We start from the raw sequence: 20,865 nt of genomic DNA on the forward strand, positions 1-20,865 counted from the left end.
TGCCCGAGTACCCGGATACTTGATCGAGTTCTGAGCACGCTCAACCATCACTAATTTTAAGTAAAAAGTAATTAAAAAAAGCTTAAAAAAAATATTAAAAGAAACCTAAAATTTTAAATCAATATCGTCAATAAGAGTCTGACCTATAAAAATAACATTACTCCATACGCCGTAAAAAATGCAACAAAAAGTGATCTAAAAAAATATGTACCATTGTCCTTAACAGCAACCAGAACACATGTAAATTATAATCTAAAAAGTATGAAGAAGAAATATTCTATATTTTATTTTACTTGTAGAAACATCCTAAACTTCATGCAACATACTGTAAAAAAGTCTTATTAAACATATTTAACATTATATATCTCTGCTATATATCATCTGTGTGTTTAGTTACAAAACACTTTACTTACAAACTGATCGCACCACTGAGCTTCAGTGATGTCCAAATGAATGTAGATATTTATTGGGTTACTACTATTAACACCATTGGTCCCCCCAACAGACCAGTTTTAAATATGGCCTCCACTGGCCATGCTGCCAACAAGTGTGACTTAAAATAGCAATCTGTAAAAAAAAACTAAAAAAAAAAACTTAAAAAGATAACACCCACATATTGCCTTCCATTGGGATATTCTGGTTTCGTTAAAAAAAAAACAAAAAAAACAACACATCACAGACTTAGTCTAACGAAAACCAGAAAAAGATCAGATGATTATTTTACAAGTTTGTCAATGTCATTATGTAAAAAGAAAACCCTTACAAAAGTCAAAATGTGGCCAGCCTATGTTACATCTCAAAGAAATTAATTTATATGTTAAGAGTTTGAACAAATATATAACCAAATTGCCTTACAAAACCATTGGAAAAAAGCATGAATCTAAGACCCTCTCATATAAAACCTCGTTGTGGTCCAACACCATTCCTCTCAGTCAGGTGCTGCCGCTTCAATCATCTTGGCACAGTTGGCAGAAATGCCTGACAGCGGGTGCACATTGCGCTTTGTCACCCAAGAAGTATGACAAATGGGTGTTCTGCTTATTCAAGGTTTCAAGTTGACCGGCCAAATCAAGGGAACTGGCCGGTGGACCAATTGCAGAATGAAGTCTAGATTCCTTTAGGAGAGTTAAAGGATAAATACCTAGGACTTACGAGACTGCTAACCAGAGTGGCAAGCTCTGACCATGGAAGCTCATTTTGAGCTGATCGTTTATTACAATACTTCTATTTGTGTCCCAAATATATGAACAATACCCAAATGGACTCATAAAGATCACATATTTATCTTGATATATATGCAGGCAGATTCTGAGGTTATGATGTGGATTGAGAGAGAATGATAATTCACAACATAACTGTGCAATTCTGTGATTGGAATATTTACCCAATAATGACAAGTAATTGCCATTCACGTGAATGCCACAAATCGGGTATACCTGCCAACCCAGGGCAAGAGTGGGCTGTTTCTCATCTGAGAAATCATTTGCTCGTGTAACTGATAAGCATTAAAAGTTTACAGTTTTGAGAGACCAATGTTAACCATGGCAACCCATTAAATATCTACATTTATTTCAACATTTTTTTTTATAGAGTTCTGCAAGACCAACGTGAAACCCTTAAAGGGTTTTTAACAAGATTGAACATTAGCCCCTATTTGCTTAGTACTCTCTAGGGATCCGATCACCAAGAACCATAGCAATCCCAAGAACAGGGTTCTGCCATCTTAATGGAGTGGAGGTCCATATGCTTGATCTCAATTGATTGTTTAAAGGGGTTGTCCAATACTAGGAAAAGCCCTTCTCAATCTGAATGTTTGCCCCCATTAAAATAAAAACCCTTATACTCACCTCCCGTGCCAGCCCCATTACAACAGTGTCGGCACTCGCGTTTCCGTGCTCATGTGAGGTTATGTTAGGTGAGCCCGTCACCCAATCAGCACTGGCGTCACTGACTTTGCTTTCGGACATATAAGTAATCAAGAGGAAGCAAGAGAGCAGCAGCAGCCTGAACTTCCTCTTGACTACTTATTCGTCTGAAAGACACTGATGCCAGCACTGATTGGGCGCAGGGCTCATACGATGTAAAGTGAGCCCTGGGAACGAGAGTGCCGTTACCGTTGGAATGGTGCCGGCATGGGAGGGAAGTGTGTTTTTATTTTAATGGTCGTAGTGGACATCCCTTTTAAGGAACTACAGAGTACAAGGTCGGCTATTTTTAGCAGTTCGATGGATAGAAAAATAACTTTCAATTGAGAGAACACCTCTTTATAATAAAGGTCAACTAACCTTTTTATTTCACAAAACATATCGGAGAAGCAGTCTCTAGCCTCTCTGCGGTGTTAGCGGCCATATATCATTGAACTAAACAATTTCCCACAGTCAAAACAAGGCAAAGGCTTCTATCGCAAGTGTATTTTTTGATGGCGGACCAGGTCAGACTTTTTGATAAACCGTTTACCGCATTCACCACAAGGAAAAGGTTTTTCACCTGTATGAATTCTTCGATGCATAAATATATTGGAGACACTGGTAAAACATTTACCACATTCTGGGCAGGCAAATGGCTTCTCCCCCGTGTGGATCCTTTCGTGACGGATCAGATCTGGTTTCCGACTAAAGCTTTTTCCACAGTGAGAACAAGAATATGGTTTCTCACCTGTGTGGATCCTCTCATGTACTACAAGATAGGAGGCGCTAGCGAAACATTTTCCACATTTGGAACAAACATGGGGCTTTCTACCTCTACACATCAGCCTGTGTTTGGCTAAATTGGTGTCACTGGAAAAACATTTGTTACAATCAGAGCAACTATACATTTGGGATGTAGTGTATTCTGGTCTGCCATGATCATTTTCATAATCTGTAGACATATTATTTAACATTTCCTTCTTAATGAGATCATCATTGTAATCTTCTAGATTAACAGGAGCATGAGTAGGTTGGGTTTGTCCTGCAGTTTCACAGTAGTCTGCAAAATGCTCTTCTGTCTTAATGTGAGGAGATATCTTTTGTAGTAAAGGTGAAGAGTGTGGGTGAGCATGACCTCCATTCCACTGCACTGCATCATCTCTACAACTAGTAGACGCTGCTTTTTCTCCCATAGGTTTTGAAGGTATATAAATATTCTGGAGCTCCCGGCTTCCATCTTTCCATGAAACCAATTCTTTCTTTATACTAGATAAATCAGCTTGTATAAGTTCTACAGGTGTATAAACATTGGTGTATACGACATCCTTGCCCCATGAAATGGGTATCTCCTCCATCTTGTCAGATGTATACAATGCTGTTTTATGGGCTGTGGGCGTGTAGACATCTGTGTGGGTGACATTTCCTTCTTCACAATCAGACTGAACCTCAATAATACAACTAGACATATACTGGGGATTTATGTGGTGTGGGCTCATAGGGCATTCCACAAAGTTTACATTGTTTCCCCATTGTGTTGACCGGTCTGAAAGATCCGTAGATTTGACACATGTTGGAGTATAAATATCGTCAACTGCAAGAATGCCATCTTCAGAAGACTCCACCTCGCTTCTGTTCTCATCGGGTGTATTTTGTATCTGCTCAGTGAGCAAGCAAATGTTGGAGTCTTTGGGATTCCCTTCATTATATGCTGTATAGGCATCAGAAGAACTTCCCATCAGAGTATTTTTTGGGGGTATGTATATAACATCCGCTTCTGTGTCCTCAGATAGTACCCCTTCACTGTCAGCAGGTTCTGTCTGTGTGTATTTTGTACAGGTGGACAGGCTACTGCATTGGTCATTATCTGTTTGGAGAGTGACCTTTTGTTCGTCTTCAAAAACACTGTTTCTAGCCTTTGGCTTACATAATGTTAATGAATGATCTTCACACGCAACGTCAGGGGATAGCATAGGGAAATTAAGCTTCATTGACAAGTTGTCGGAGCTTGGAAAATCTAAAAAATAAATAAATAAAAAAAATATCCTGATCAAAACCTGAAGGTAGTAACTCATACATAGTAACATAGTAACGTAGGTTGAATAAAGACCTAGGTCCATCAAGTTCAACCTTTCTCCCCCAATTGTACTCCCCATACCAACACTACAATAACTTATTGGAACTAGGCCTTACAAATGAATTACCATTTTTATTTTTATTATTACCGCACTATTACAATTACAAATAAACCAGTGTATAATTTTTTCAGTAGTTTTATTTTTGTATTACTGTTATGGTATTACTAAAATCCCTGTACCTAAATCTGTTGATCCAGAAGAAGGCAAAAACCCCAGGATACATTCAGACAATTTGCATCACGGGGAAAAATTCCTTCTTGACCCCAAGAAAGGCGTTCAGTACAAGAACTCTGGATCAAAAGTACTACTACAGGTGTAACATTTTGTCTAATTTAACTGTAGCCCACAATGTTATGTGTATCGAGGAAATCATCCAGCCCCTTTTTTGAACGCTGTTATAGTGTCTGCCATCACTACCTCTTGTGGTCGGCATTCCACAGTCCCACTGCTCTGACTGTAAAAAGCCCTTTCCTGTCTAGGTGCCGGAATCGCCTTTCTTCCACCCATAATGAGTGCCCCCTGGTCCTTAGTATGGTCTTTGGAAGGAATAAGTCATGGGCTAGACCTTTGTACTGACCACACACATATTTATACATGTAAATGAGATCTCCTCTGAGGCGTCGTTTTTCTAAGCTAAACAAGCTCAACTTTTTCAACCTCTCATCATGAGAGGCCTTCCATCCCTTGTAATATTCTAGTTGCCCACCTTTGAACTAACTCCTGAATATCCTTTTTAAAATGTGGAGCCCAAAACTGGATCCCATATTCCAGATGTGGCCTCACCGGTGATTTATAAAGGGGTAACAATACATTGGGATCACAGGATTTTCGCTCTCTTTTTATACAACCTAAAATCTGGTTTGCTTTTGTGGCAGCTGCTTGACATTGAGTACTGCTGCTCAGCTTACTTGTAACCAGAATACCCAAATCCTTCTCCTGTTCTGTAGTCCCGAGTATACTCCCATTTAATGTATATGTAGCAATATCATTACTCCGTCCTAGGTTCATTACTCTACATTTATCTTCATTAAACCTCATCTGCCAAGTGTTTGCCCATTTAGTCATCTTATCCAGATCGTTCTGCAATATCGTAATATCAAGATCAGATTTTAATATCCAACATAGTTTGGGATCGTCAGCATAATCTGACACTTTACTCTCAGTCCCATCCCCCAGGTCATTAATAAAGAGGTTAAAGTGAATTGGTCCTAGCACAGATCCCTGCGGCACCCCCCACTGCTGACTATGTCCCATTTAGAGAATGTACCATTTATGATGACTCTTTGTTTCCTATCATTTAGCCAATTCCTTACCAATCTACATATAGTTCCCCCAAGTCCTTGCTTCTGTAGCTCCAGTATAAGGCTGCTATGTGGTACAGTATCAAATGCCTTTGCAAAGTCCAGATAAATCACATCAGCTGCATTACCAACATCCAGATTCGCACTTAACTCCTCATGGAACCCCAATATGTTGGTTAAACACGACCTATTCTTCATGCATCCGTGCTGATTATCATTTATTATATTATTCTCTACAATATAACTCTGCAGGTCATCCCTTACGATGCCCTCAAAAACTTTGCACACTACTGATGTCAGACTTACCAGGCGGTAGTTACCTGGATCCACCTTCTTACCTTTCTTAAAAATTGGTACCACATTTGCTATCCTCCAATCCTGTGGCACTACCCCTGTTGTAAGAGAGTCTAAGAATACGAGATACAGCGGGTTTATCAATTACTGAACTCAATTCCCTCAGTATCCGTGTATGAATGCCATCTGGGTTGGGGGATTTGTCAATGTGTAATTTGTTCAGACGCAGGCGTACTTCTTTTTGTGTTAAACTAGTTATATCAGGTGGTGAACTTTGATTTTTGCCCGATATTGACTTTTAGGACCATGACATCCAGTAGGTGACGCTAGAGTTCAAGTCCTCTTTCTCTTTGAAGAGGCTAAAAAAAAAGTTAAAATAAATTGCTATTAAAATAAAAAACACTTCGTACTCACCTATGCGCCCAATCCAGAGTGTCCCATGGCGATCCGACCACCCGGTAGCACTCTATACACTGACGGGAGCGCTATCACCCCCGGCAGTGTATAGCGCTGAGCTGCCGGGAGTGGGTTCACTGGAGTTCAATCAGCTGATGATCACTGGAGAGCTCCGGTGACATCACTTACGGCACCGATGCTGTGTGAGAATTTTCTCACGCAACACTCGCGCAGTAAGTGAGGTCACCGAAGCTCTCAGCTGACCATCAGATGATTGAACTCCAGTGACCTCACTCTCGGCAGCTCAGCGCTATACACTGACAGGAGTGATTACACTCCTGTCAGTGTATAGAATGCTGTCCTCTATAACAGTCACACCAGTGATTGCTGGGGTGACTACACTAGAAGTGACCCAGATCGTCGTGGGACACTGGATTATGTCATCACCGCGGACAGGTGAGGGATATGGTTTTTTTTCTTGTTTTTTTTTACAGGTGACAATGGCTTCAGTGGAGTGGGCGTTAAGGGAATATACGGTGTTTATTTTTAAAGAAATGATTAAAAACGTGTGGCATTTTATTTAGAATAAAAAACTTTATTCTGGCCGTGTCTTTATTTCAAAAACTTTACTACGAGGTTAGTAAGGGGGGCATCTTATAGACGCCCTCCATTACTAACCTGGACTTCATGGCAGCTGCCAATACAAGGCTGATATGAACCCCAACCCTATTACCCCACTTGCCACTACACCAGGGCAAGTGTTAAGAGCGGAGGCTAAGCGCCAGATTCGGCACATCTAATGGATGAGCCATTTCTGGGGCGGCCATTTCTGGGGCGGCTGAGAGCTTATATTATTAGCCTCGGAGGGGACCAGAATCCATGGCCCCTTCCCTGACTATTAATATTAGCCTGCAGCAGTCTGCCTAGCCTTTTCTGGTTATATTTTATAGGGGGACCCTTTGTCAATATTTTTCTGGGGTCCCCCTATAATCTAGCCAGTAAAGGCTAAGCAAACAGCTGTGGGCTGTTATTAATAGCCAGGGAACATTTTTGGCTAATGGCACCTTCCCCAGCTAGAAATATCAGCCCCCAATGGTTGGCTTTCCCTCTGCTGGTTATGAAAATGACGCAGGAGGCCACACCATTTTTTTAATTTAAGGGTAGGTGCCCACGATCCGGACATAGCAGCGATTTGGACGCAGCATATTTTTGCTGCATCCAAAACGCTGCGTTCTATTGAAAACAGGTAAATCCGCATATGTTCACTGAACCATGCGGAGTTATGGCATGCAATACATTCTAGTGGTCAAATTTCTGTTGCGGAGACTAGAGACTCCGCAAGAGAAATTGACATGCTGCTGCCCTCAAAGACGTGCCGCATGTCATTGTCAGCGGGTGATAAGAAGCCTCAGATGCACGCATAGTGGACATGGGATTTCTAGAAATCCCATCCACTATGCTGTAACATCTGGCTGCTGCGGGTTTGAAGCAGCATAAATACGCAGCGTCAAACCTGCAGCATTTCTTGATCATGGACAAGTACCCAAACTCACCTGCAGTATGTCAATTTCTGTAGCGGAGAAGCTAGTCTCCGCTGCAGATTTTGACTGATTGAAATGTCATTACATGCGGTGGATCCACATGTACTGACAACACAAGTGTGGCATAAGGAGTAATGGGATTAGTCAAAACTATGTCTGGCGCCAAACCAACACAGCTTATCACCCCAAGAACACCATCCCAGCAGTTAAACATGGTGGTGGCAGCAGGGACAGGAAAAATGGTCCAAGTCGAGGGGAAGATAGATACAGGGATATTCTTGAGCAAAACCTGCTTTAGCCGGTCAGTGATTTGAGACTGGGATGGCAGTTCACCTTCCAACAAGAAATTGACCCAAAGCATACTTTTAAAGCAACACTTGAGAGGTTTAAGGAGAAACGTATAAATAATTTGGTGAGGCTCTACAAGGTAATGACTTTAGGGGGGTGAATAGTTATGAGCACTGAAGTTTTCAGTTATTTTGTACTATTTGTTGTTTGCTACACAATAAGAAGAAAATCAAATGTTCAAAGTTGTAGGCATGTTCTCTACATGAACTGATGTAAACCCTCAAAAAAAACAAAAAAACAATGAAATTCCAGGTTGTGAGGGAGCAAAACGCAAAAAATGGTCTTTTCACACAATAAAAACTATTTTATAGAAAAAATAATTATTTTTGCATCGCTGTATTCTGAAAGCTATAGCTTTTTTTATATTTTTAGCTTTTTTTTTTATTTTTCGGCTGATGGAGCTGTATGGCGGCTTCTTTTTTGCAGGACAAGATGATGTTTACAGTGATACCATTTATATTTACATTCGTCTTTTTGACTGCATTTTATTCCACGTTTTGTTCGGCGGAATGATGAAAAAGCTTATTTTTTTGCCTCTTTCTTTTTTACGGTGTTCACTGAAGGTGTTAACTAGTGGGACAGTGTTACAGGTGGGGCCGTTGTGGCAATAGGAAATATATATGTACAGTTTTTTCTTACATAAAAATACTTATTTATGGGCACATTTATAATATAACGCTGCAAGCGTCCCTCTGTCTGAAGCTCTATAGACTGCGCATGCGCGACGCGCAGTCTGCCTCCAGACAGAAGAACGCATGGAGCCGTTACAGGTAAGAGGAGTGTATGGCCCCGGAGATCGCGGTATGCGTAGGCACTGAACGTATACCGCGATCTCCGGCGCCATACTTACCTGACCAGGAGGAGCGTTGCCGCGGCGCCTCTCTTCTCGCCGGAGACCGGGGCAGGAGTGAAGGCGTAGGAGTCGGCGCATGCGCATAGCGCTATCCAGCGCCATTTTACTGAAGACACATTTGCAGTGTGTCTTCAGCAAAATGGCGCTGGACAGCGCGGTATGGGCACGCACGTACTCCGGCGCCACACTCCTCACCCGGCTTCCGGCAGAACAGGACACTGCAGCGCTGGAGCACAGGGAAGAAAAAGGTGAGTATAAGTGTTTCATTTTTTTTGTATGTGTGCAGCGTGAAAGGGATGAGGGGTGCCATGCATACCAGGATTGAGGGGTGAGGGGTACCATGCATACCAGCATTGGGGATGACGAGTACCATGCATACTAGCATTGGGGATGACGAGTACCATGCATACCAGGATAGGAATGCGGGCTACCATGCATACCAGGATGATGGATGGGGTGCCATGCATACCAGGATGAGGATGAGGGGGTACCATGCATACCAGAATTGGGGGGGGGGGGTGAGGGGTGCCATGCATACCAGCATTGGGGATGAGGAGTACCATGCATACCAGGATAGGAATGTGGGGTACCATGCATACCAAGATTGGGGGATGAGGAGTGCCATACATACCAGGATTTGGGGTGAGGGGTGCCATGCATACCAGGATTGGGGGGTGAGGGCAGCACATAACAGGATGGAGGAACAGGATTGGGGGAGCAGAAATACTAGGATTGGAGACCATATACCAATAAAAATGCTCGCCACTCGGGCGTAGAATGGTCTCAATAGCTAGATAGATATATATATATATATATATATATATACACACACACACCAAAAGTTTGGACACACCTTCTCATTTAAAGATTTTTGTGTATTTTAATGACTATGAAAATTGTACATTCACACTGAAGGCATCAAAATTATGAATTAACACATGTGGAATTATATACTTAACAAAAAAGTGTGAAACTTCTGAAAACATGTCTTATATTCTAGGTTCTTCAAAGTAGCCACCTTTTGCTTTGATGACTGCTTTGCACACTCTTGGCATTCTCTTGATGAGCTTCCAGAGGTAGTCACCGGAAATGGTCTTCCAACAATCTTTAAGGAGTTCCCAGAGATGCTTAGCACTTGTTGGCCCTTTTGCCTTCACTCTGCGGTCCAGCTCACCCCAAACCATCTCAATTGGGTTCAGGTCTGGTGACTGTGGAGGCCAGGTCATGTGGCGTAGCACCCCATCACTCTCCTTCTTGGTGAAATAGCCCTTTCACAGCCTGGAGGTGTGTTTGAGGATATTTGTCCTGTTGAAAAATAAATGATGGTCCAACTAAACGCAAACCGGATGGAATAGCATGCCGCTGCAAGATGCTGTGGTAGCCATGCTGGTTCAGTATGCCGTCAATTTTGAATAAATCCCCAACAGTGTCACCAGAAAAGCACCATCACACCTCGTCCTCCATGCTTCACGGTGGGAACCAGGCATGTAGAGTCCATCCGTTCACCTTTTCTGCGTTGCACAAAGACACGGTGGTTGGAACCAAAGATCTCAAATTTGGAATCATCAAACCAAAGCACAGATTTCCACTGGTCTAATGTCCATTCCTTGTGTTCTTTAGCCCAAACAAGTCTCTTCTGCTTGTTGCCTGTCCTTAGCAGTGGTTTCCTAGCAGCTAATTTATCATGAAGGCCTGCTGCACAAAGTCTCCTCTTAACAGTTGTTGAAGAGATGTGTCTGCTGCTAGAACTCTGTGTGGCATTGACCTGGTCTCTAATCTGAGCTGCTGTTAACCTGCAATTTCTGAGGCTGGTGACTTGGATAAACTTATCCTCAGAAGCAGAGGTGACTCTTGGTCTTCCTTTCCTATGGCGGTCCTCATGTGAGCCAGTTTCTTTGTAGCGCTTGATGGTTTTTGCAACTGCACTTGGGGACACTTTCAAAGTTTGCCCAATTTTTCGGGCTGACTGACCTTCATTTCTTAAAGTAATGATGGGCACTCATTTTTCTTTACTTAGAATTTATATTATGGCAAGAAAAAAGCAGCTAACAGTCTATTCAGTAGGACTATCAGCTGTGTATCCACCTGACTTCTGCAAAACACAACTGATGGTCCCAACCCCATTTATAAGGCAAGAAATCCCACTTATTAAACCTGACAGGGCACACCTGTGAAGTGAAAACCATTTCCGGTGACTACCTCTTGAAGCTCATCAAGAGAATGCCAAGAGTGTGCAAAGCAGTCATCAAAGCAAAAGGTGGCTACTTTGAAGAACCTAGAATATAAAAGACATATTTTCAGTTGTTTCACACTTTTTTGTTAAGTATATAATACCACATGTTTTAATTCATAGTTTTGATGCCTTCAGTGTGAATGTACAATTTTCATAGTCATGAAAATGCAGAAAAATCTAAATGAGAAGGCGTGTCCAAACTTTTGGTCTGTACTGTATGTCAAAAGTCGTTTCCCTGACTTTGATGCGGGCTCGCACGCTGAGCTCGCATTTTTCCCCGCACATGATGGCTCATTTAATTAGCCATCATGTGCCTTTAACAGCCGCGAATGGAGTAGAGTTCCCCCAGTGGCTGTTAACTTTTTAAATCCCGCTGTTAATCTCACAGCAGCATTTAACACGCACTGGCAGGGGAGCTTGTCATTCTACGCGCCCATTGGCGCGCCCCAGTGACATCATCGCCCGGCACCGATGGGTCAAAAAAAAAAAAAAAAGTATTTGGTCTAGCTATGTTCGTAAAAGTCTGCTCTATCAAAATATAAATTAAATCAATCAATCCAATATGCCTTTACCTAACGAGAAAAAAAATAAATCAAAAACGCCAGAATTACGTGTTTTTGGCCACCGCAACATTGCAATAAGAGGCGATCAAAACATTGTATCTACCCGAAAATGGTATCAGTAAAAACCAGGGCTGTGGAGTAGGAGTCGGTATAAAATGGACCGACTCTGAAAATATATAATAAATTGGGTTCAGTAGTTCAATGCAGTTTGTGGGGAATATTTTTTCATAAGAATTTGGGAAAGTTATGAAATGTCCTATAAATGTCTGTCCTATTCCTGATCTAAGGGTCTAGACTTTTAGCTGGAGATGAATCTGTGCTACATTAAATTTATCACTTAAACATGAGCCATGTATGAGGAGTCGGAGTCGTGGAGTCGGTAGCATGGAAATTGAGGAGTCGGAGTTGGAGGTTTGGCTTACCGACTCCACAGCCCTGGTAAAAACATTAGGTTGGGGCACAAAAAATAAGCCATCACCCAGCCCCAGATCCCAAAAAGTGAAAAAGTTACAAGTCTTGGAAAATGCCGACAAGCAAAATTTTTTTTCTTCCAAAAAATATAGTGGACATGGTAAATAAAAAACCCAAAAAACAAAATTGTGGTATTGCACTTTTAACGCACTTGGAATTTTTTTCCCCCTTTCCAGTGCACCACATGATTGACACCATTCACTCTTTCAAAAGTACAACTTGTCCTGCAAAAAACAAGCTCTCATACAGCTATGTGGATGGAAAAATAAAAAAATAAAAAGTTAAGACTTTTGGAAGAAGGGGAGGAAAGAATGAAAAAAAACAAAGTCCCCCAGGATTGAAGGGGTTAACACTGATGTTGTCAATTTTGTGGCACTTTGGCCCCACGCTCAAGTGTCCAAACACAACCCATTTTTGGCCCAGGACACACTGAATTTGCAGGGACTGTTACTGTTAGAACTCTCCTGTTAGGTTTTTTTTAGTTTGCTGGTCACATGACCATTTTTGCCTATTTAATCCGGCTCCGCCCTCCTGGTCTTGCTGGACTTCATTGTATTTACTACTCTTGAGCTAGCTTGGTGCTCTGTTGCCGTTCTCTGTTAGTTTTGCTAGGTCTTCTGACCTCTATGCTTTTTGTTGAGTGTTTGTCTTTGACTGCTACTATTTCTGCTAGGAGGTGTCCAACTTATCCCAGTCCCTAGTTCTTGTAGGGATCCCTCCCTCACATCTATAAGTCTTCGTACAGACTAGCCGAGGACTTTAGCGGGTCTGATCGCAGGATCAGGTTCCCCGTTACATCGTAGTGATCTAGTTTAGTTCTATTGTAGGGACAGTTCTCCTGTCTTTCCTTAGTCCCTGTAGCAGATCATAACAGTTACCTCCATGACTCCGTGGACAGTTAATGAGTGAGCCAAATGTTAATGTCATAGGGGCAGTGGACGGGTGCACACAATGCCCAACAGGGGCGAATATGTAAAACTGGCAGTTAAAAACCATTCGTCATGGAGCATGACAAACATAGAGCCGAGATAAATATCCATCCAAAACTCAATCATTGGGGGCTGAATACTATGGCATTTTGGGAGTGTTAGTTACTATGTGATGATGTGTGAGTGTCCTCTGGCTCAGCACAGCTCGGCTGCTATCTCAGCACAGACTTCAAGGAAACAAGGGAATCCCTGTAAGGACACAATTCAGGTAAAATAAACTTTGGGAGCGGATATAGCTCAGGGATTTTCACAGAAAGGCTGAATTTTTACTTTTTCCTGGAACAACCCATTAAATGTTGGCAATCCAGTGGTAATACATTTTACTACGCCTCTTTTTCATAGAGTGATGTACACAAATTATCATTTATTTTATATTATATTGTGGTAGGACGAATCGCTCGGCCACTTCCGGAAGTAGACTCAGGAACTAGGTTTTCTTTGCAGGCTTTATTAGCAGCATAAACCTCTGCACTCCAGGAAAATAAATACAGCCTTACTTGGCTAAACCACAAAACAAAAGATAAACTATAGCACAGTCCATATATGTATGTGCGGGTCGCACACACAGGTTGTGTCCAGCCTTCAGCTCCCTCCTGAGCTATGGCTGTCCAGTCTGGAGACCTTGCCTCTCCAAACACAACTCACAGAAAAAAAAACAGGACAGAACTTTTAAACGATCCTCCGCCGCACCCTGAGGTGGATGTATGGGGAATGACGTCCCTCCCATCACTGTCATTCCCCTAAAACCACGTCCTTTAAGTGAGTTAACCCACCAGCATATAACATGCCGGCAGAAAGTTCATTGGTTTCAGTTCACACAGGCTAGCAACCTGTGCGACACATACCTCCCCTCATATATCATTCCAGTGACTCTGTCACAATATGTACAGTCCACAAGGTAAGAAATACAATTGATTCAGGTATTATGCTAACTGCGTTTTAGACACACTGGGGGACTCCGAAGCGGTTAGGAGGGTGGTGGCGGCATTTGGATTTGGGAGCTCGGATCTTTTAGGATTGGTTTTTGGGTGCCTTGTCGCTTTTCCAAATCCTTCGAGCTAACAGTAATGCCGGGTTCAGAGAAGCGCGTTTCACAATATGAATACAGACTACAATGGGGTGGACTGACTATGGGTCTTCCGACCCGAACTTACAGCCTTTATATGTGTTTATGAAGCTGTAAGTTCGGGAGACCAGTGGGCAGTCCAGGCACTTTAGTCTCTATAGGTATTGTGCAGGTGGCTTCAACCATTTTTGAAGGGCCTATTGCTTTGTTGATTTATCTTGTATAATCATAAATCAATGTAATTAAACACGTCATGATGTTAAAAAAAGACCATTAGACCTGATCTTACCATTGGAACCAAGAAATGGGTGATTCTCCATCATGAGGTGCTTGTATAGATCCTTATGTCCTTGCACATACTCCCACTCCTCCATGGAGAAACAGATAATGATATCTTCACATCTTATAGGCACCTGAAACACATAATGATTTAGTCATCATCTCCCCTGGGTTATGGTATAATAGTTATCCCAGTACTCCCAGCAGCGCTCACCTCTTTACTCAGCAGTGCAAGGATCTTCTTGGTGAGGTGTAGGATCTTCTGCTCCTTGTTCTTTTCATATACCTCTGATAAAGCTGGAGGATCTATGACAGGGCTCACCATTTTGAGCAACCCCTCTGGTTGACAAGGAATGCCCCGGATGGTTCCACCATGCTTACCAGCTTTGTTAACCACTGAGTAATCCTGAAAAACATAGGACAAAGAGAAACCAATGCTTTACTGGAGACCATGTTAGCTATAGCAGACTCATACAGTCTATACTGTGACGCAATGCCTTTTTCGGTCAGACACATCTGCATACATTTATTAGGAATTAGACTCTTAATATTCTACACATGGAGTAAAACTGGCCATACTGCTCTATTTTACTTTTTTGGGGGAAACATGGGATTGCAACATGTCCCATTTTTGGTTTCCCCTCGGATATAAAACAAAGATGTCTACCAGTGGTGTATTCCCTACTCTGTATTAAATATGTTTATTCAGCCAATATCTGCAAGCATGTTTATAGGAGAATTTCTAGAGAGCTGTAGGCCCACAAAGCTCACATTTATGGATGGTTTATGGAACAAGGAGTCCCGTTACCCTAATTAACGTTTAAAAGTTTTTATAAAGAGGACCTGTTATCAGGCAAAATTTGGACAGTCTTGGTCGTTTTTTCCTGCTGCTTCCTTAAAAGGGGTTATCAAGGACTATTTAGTTTTTAAGCCCATAGTAAAAAAAAATTAACAGGCCAATCCTTGTCAGCACAGAACGGTCACAGACCGCTCCTGCCGGGGATTCAGCGGCTTCCACTGATATCATGTTGACAGAGCAGCAGCTTCTCTTCTGCTCTGTTGATGGAGCGTGACTGCTGACGTCATGCTGATTGACAGCTGGCTCCTCGCTGCTTAACTGTGGCGAGCCGTCTATCAATCAGCATGATATCAGCAATCATGCCCCATCAAAACAGCAGCCCAGAAGAAGAGCTGCTCTGTCGGCATGGAGCAGCTGAATAACTGGCAGGAATGATCGGTGACTGCTCTTTAGGCCCACAACAAAGAAAAAAAAATATAATAATAATGAAAACTCCTTTGAGTATTTTGTTTTTTTTTAATCCACCATATGGTTCCAGAGATATGGGCCTTTTTATTTCATTGTTATGATCTTTACATATCTTTAGGTTGCTTTGCATTATTATCCACCTTTGGCAAAGGCCATAAATAGATTAATACAAAATTTAAAGGTCCAAATCTCTGGAACCGTAAGGATTTAGAAAAAAAATTAATACTCAGGGGAACAGTGAGAATAAAGTAAGAGCAAAAACTGTCCACTTATAACTTGGTGACCTTTTATCTTTAAAAGGGGTCTTCTGTTAAAAGTCTGCAATCACGTTCTGTGACTGTTGACTTTTGAATCCTTAGAACGTGCGGAGCGCAATCGGTCAGGATTCTCCAGTATTGCTGGCGAGAGCTCACGTGACGCAAGTATCCAATATTCATACTTCCGACCATGTTCCGACTAGATGTGCTCATTCGCTCACTCAATACAAGTGAATTGAGAGAAGCTGAGCATGTCTAGTTGGCATGTGGCCACAATACCAGAGAATTCTACCGGTGTGTGCACTGCACACTGTAAGGATTCAGTCAAATGGTGTGATTGCTGACTTTTGTCAGAAGATTGAAAACCTCTTTAAGCATTGTTGGCATCATACAGGATGCCATATCATGTCCACAGTTTTATGTATTAGGAGAATAAAAACGGCTCCCAGAAACTGTGTTCCTGATTATATTTTAGTAATGTAGATAAGAAACAGATTAGCCTTGGTGCACATTGTATACACCGGGAAAAGCTCCCAACCCCTATGAGTGATTAATTCCACTGTATGACTATACAGAATGGTGGCATAAATTGGAGCTTTCCATCATAGGTATGTATTAAAAAAATCTTCCTGATATTTACAATTACCCTTAAGTTAAAGGCAATATGCACAAAGCCTAGTGCTAATACTTACACAATACTTCACCTTCCCCGTCTTGAGAACACAGATACTGATATTGTAGAGTAATGTCGGTGCAATATTCTGATAATCCAATCATCTCACTATTAAGTTTTAGTAACAGATCCTCATGATTAAATTCCCTGTATCGCTCACCTCTCCAGTCAGCAGGTAGATGATCTCCAAGGTGAGTTTGAGTATCTTCTCACTGATGTGATTCTTGTCCATCGTACATGGGCAGCTTGAAGTGGAGATTGGAAATGTGGAATACTTTACTTAAGGTATCATTAGGTGATGATCACAATCTACGAAAGATCAGAAACAAATATTCACATGCCGCAATTCTAAAGGAATTAAAAAAAAAAAAAGTCAGGCGAGTTGAAAAATTGGGGCATCAGCTATTTCCAGCATAACAAAAGCATCTGCTCATAATACTCTTACACTAACACCCGCTCACACATTGCATACCCCATAACTTACCCTCCCGGCAGGCTTCAATTAAATGGCAGCTTTATAGGAAATCGGGGCATCTCCACACCACTTCAGGCAATCACCCCTAATCTGCACACTGGAAGTGATCCGGCAGGGGATTCTGGGATTTGTAGTCCTTTAATGAGTACTTCCTGAATCCTAAGGAAAAAGGCAACAATCCGATATTTCACCCAAATAATTTTCACCTTTTTCACTTTTATCATTTGATGAGCTGAGACCTATAAGGAAGAAAATAGAAGACAGAACAAACACCTAAGAGCTAATCCCAGCAGTCGCCTGAACGGTTAACCATTTACATCAGGTGCAATGACATCCTGACTCCCAGAAAATGGCAGCCATATTGGAACTCCTCCAGCAGCATCAGAGACATTTCTAACCATAAATGTTTACCTCTGGGTAATAGAGCGCTATAGGCTACACAGAGGTTAGCGACCCCTGGAGGTGGAAGAGTGTGGGTGGGCCTGAGCCTAAAAGGTCATTGTGGAGCCAAAACATTACATCTGCTCACAATCAGCCACCTGGGAACACCACCCTCTGCCTCCACACAGCCCTGTGCAATACATACTGCCAGTGCGGACACCACATCTGTGCAGGGCTAGGCTAGCGTCTGCTTCCTGCAGGACCTTCATGACATCACAGTCACATGACTATGCCACCTAGGCTCCTCCCCTCCTACTGTAGGGATACTGAATACAAAAGATACATAAAAGGAGAGGAAGCAGGAAGGGCTGTAGCTACATCCCAGCGATATAGCGACCTGGCCCGTCTGTCCATAGGGATCTATACTATTCCATATGAGTACTGGATGCCAGCGATATAGCGACCTGGTCCGTCTGTCCACAGAGATCTATACCATTCTATATGAATACTAGATCCCAGCGATATAGCGACCTGGTCCGTCTGTCCACAGGGATCTATACTATTCTATATGAGTACTGGATGCCAGCGATATAGCGACCTGGTCCGTCTGTCCACAGGAATCTATACTATTCTATATGAGTATCTAGATCCCAGCGATATAGCGACCTGGTCCGTCTGTCCATAGGGATCTATACTATTCTATATGAATACTAGATCCCAGCGATATAGCGACCTGGTCCGTCTGTCCATAGGGATCTATACTATTCTATATGAGTATCTAGATCCCAGCGATATAGCGACCTGGTCCGTCTGTCCATAGGGATCTATACTATTCTATATGAATACTAGATCCCAGCGATATAGCGACCTAATCCGTCTGTCCACAGGGATCTATACTATTCTATATGAGTATGTAGATCCCAGCGATATAGCGACCTGGTCCGTCTGCCCATAGGGATCTATACTATTCTATATGAATACTAGATCCCAGCAATATAGCGACCTGGTCCGTCTGTCCACAGGGATCTATACTATTCTATATGAGTACTGGATCCCAGCGATATAGCGACCTGGTCTGTCTGTCCATAGGGATCTATACTATTCTATATGAGTACTGGATCCCAGCGATATAGCGACCTAGTCCGTCTGTCCATAGGGATCTATACTATTCTATATGAGTACTGGATCCCAGCGATATAGCGACCTGGTCCGTCCGTCCACAGGGATCTATACTGTTCTATATGAGTACTAGATCCCAGCGATATAGCGACATGGTCCATCTGTCCATGGGGATCTATACTGTTCTATATGAGTACTGGATCCCAGCGATATAGAGACCTGGTCCGTCTGTCCACAGGAATCTATACTATTCTATATGATTATCTAGATCCCAGCGATATAGCGACCTGGTCCGTCTGTCCATAGGGATCTATACTATTCTATATGAATACTAGATCCCAGCGATATAGCGACCTGGTCCGTCTGTCCACAGGGATCTATACTATTCTATATGAGTATCTAGATCCCAGCGATATAGCGACCTGGTCCGTCTGTCCATAGGGATCTATACTATTCCATATGAGTACTGGATGCCAGCGATATAGCGACCTGGTCCGTCTGTCCACAGAGATCTATACCATTCTATATGAATACTAGATCCCAGCGATATAGCGACCTGGTCCGTCTGTCCATAGGGATCTATACTATTCCATATGAGTACTGGATGCCAGCGATATAGCGACCTGGTCCGTCTGTCCACAGAGATCTATACCATTCTATATGAATACTAGATCCCAGCGATATAGCGACCTGGTCCGTCTGTCCACAGGGATCTATACTATTCTATATGAGTACTGGATGCCAGCGATATAGCGACCTGGTCCGTCTGTCCATGGGAATCTATACTATTCTATATGAGTATCTAGATCCCAGCGATATAGCGACCTGGTCCGTCTGTCCATAGGGATCTATACTATTCTATATGAATACTAGATCCCAGCGATATAGCGACCTGGTCCGTCTGTCCATAGGGATCTATACTATTCTATATGAGTACTGGATCCCAGCGATATAGCGACCTGGTCCGTCTGTCCACAGAGATCTATACCATTCTATATGAATACTAGATCCCAGCGATATAGCGACCTGATCCGTCTGTCCACAGGGATCTATACTATTCTATATGAGTACTGGATGCCAGCGATATAGCGACCTGGTCCGTCTGTCCACAGGAATCTATACTATTCTATATGAGTATCTAGATCCCAGCGATATAGCGACCTGGTCCGTCTGTCCATAGGGATCTATACTATTCTATATGAATACTAGATCCCAGCGATATAGCGACCTGGTCCGTCTGTCCATAGGGATCTATACTATTCTATATGAGTATCTAGATCCCAGCGATATAGCGACCTGGTCCGTCTGTCCATAGGGATCTATACTATTCTATATGAATACTAGATCCCAGCGATATAGCGACCTAATCCGTCTGTCCACAGGGATCTATACTATTCTATATGAGTATGTAGATCCCAGCGATATAGCGACCTGGTCCGTCTGCCCATAGGGATCTATACTATTCTATATGAATACTAGATCCCAGCAATATAGCGACCTGGTCCGTCTGTCCACAGGGATCTATACTATTCTATATGAGTACTGGATCCCAGCGATATAGCGACCTGGTCTGTCTGTCCATAGGGATCTATACTATTCTATATGAGTACTGGATCCCAGCGATATAGCGACCTAGTCCGTCTGTCCATAGGGATCTATACTATTCTATATGAGTACTGGATCCCAGCGATATAGCGACCTGGTCCGTCCGTCCACAGGGATCTATACTGTTCTATATGAGTACTAGATCCCAGCGATATAGCGACATGGTCCATCTGTCCATGGGGATCTATACTGTTCTATATGAGTACTGGATCCCAGCGATATAGAGACCTGGTCCGTCTGTCCACAGGAATCTATACTATTCTATATGATTATCTAGATCCCAGCGATATAGCGACCTGGTCCGTCTGTCCATAGGGATCTATACTATTCTATATGAATACTAGATCCCAGCGATATAGCGACCTGGTCCGTCTGTCCACAGGGATCTATACTATTCTATATGAGTATCTAGATCCCAGCGATATAGCGACCTGGTCCGTCTGTCCATAGGGATCTATACTATTCCATATGAGTACTGGATGCCAGCGATATAGCGACCTGGTCCGTCTGTCCACAGAGATCTATACCATTCTATATGAATACTAGATCCCAGCGATATAGCGACCTGGTCCGTCTGTCCATAGGGATCTATACTATTCCATATGAGTACTGGATGCCAGCGATATAGCGACCTGGTCCGTCTGTCCACAGAGATCTATACCATTCTATATGAATACTAGATCCCAGCGATATAGCGACCTGGTCCGTCTGT

At 42.6% G+C, this 20,865-nt stretch overlaps 1 protein-coding gene across 1 annotated transcript; it reads right to left on the reverse strand.

Moving 5' to 3' along the window:
* Positions 1 to 294: 294 nt before the first annotated feature.
* LOC141273130 (uncharacterized) lies at positions 295 to 17,748 on the reverse strand. Its single transcript, XM_073684567.1, has 6 exons — positions 17,635 to 17,748; positions 17,058 to 17,207; positions 16,734 to 16,882; positions 14,591 to 14,782; positions 14,387 to 14,510; positions 295 to 3,921 (listed from the first exon to the last, which is right to left on the reverse strand). Exons 3-6 carry the CDS (start codon positions 16,803 to 16,805, stop codon positions 2,399 to 2,401), a joined length of 1,911 nt encoding a protein of 636 aa, XP_073540668.1. The 5' UTR covers positions 16,806 to 16,882; positions 17,058 to 17,207; positions 17,635 to 17,748; the 3' UTR covers positions 295 to 2,398.
* Between the last annotated feature and the right edge of the window lie 3,117 nt (positions 17,749 to 20,865).

The sequence above is a fragment of the Phyllobates terribilis genome, unplaced genomic scaffold (assembly GCF_046119375.1).
Source record: "Phyllobates terribilis strain yellow unplaced genomic scaffold, ASM4611937v1 Scaffold_5__5_contigs__length_657084704, whole genome shotgun sequence".
Lineage (NCBI taxonomy): Eukaryota > Metazoa > Chordata > Amphibia > Anura > Dendrobatidae > Phyllobates > Phyllobates terribilis.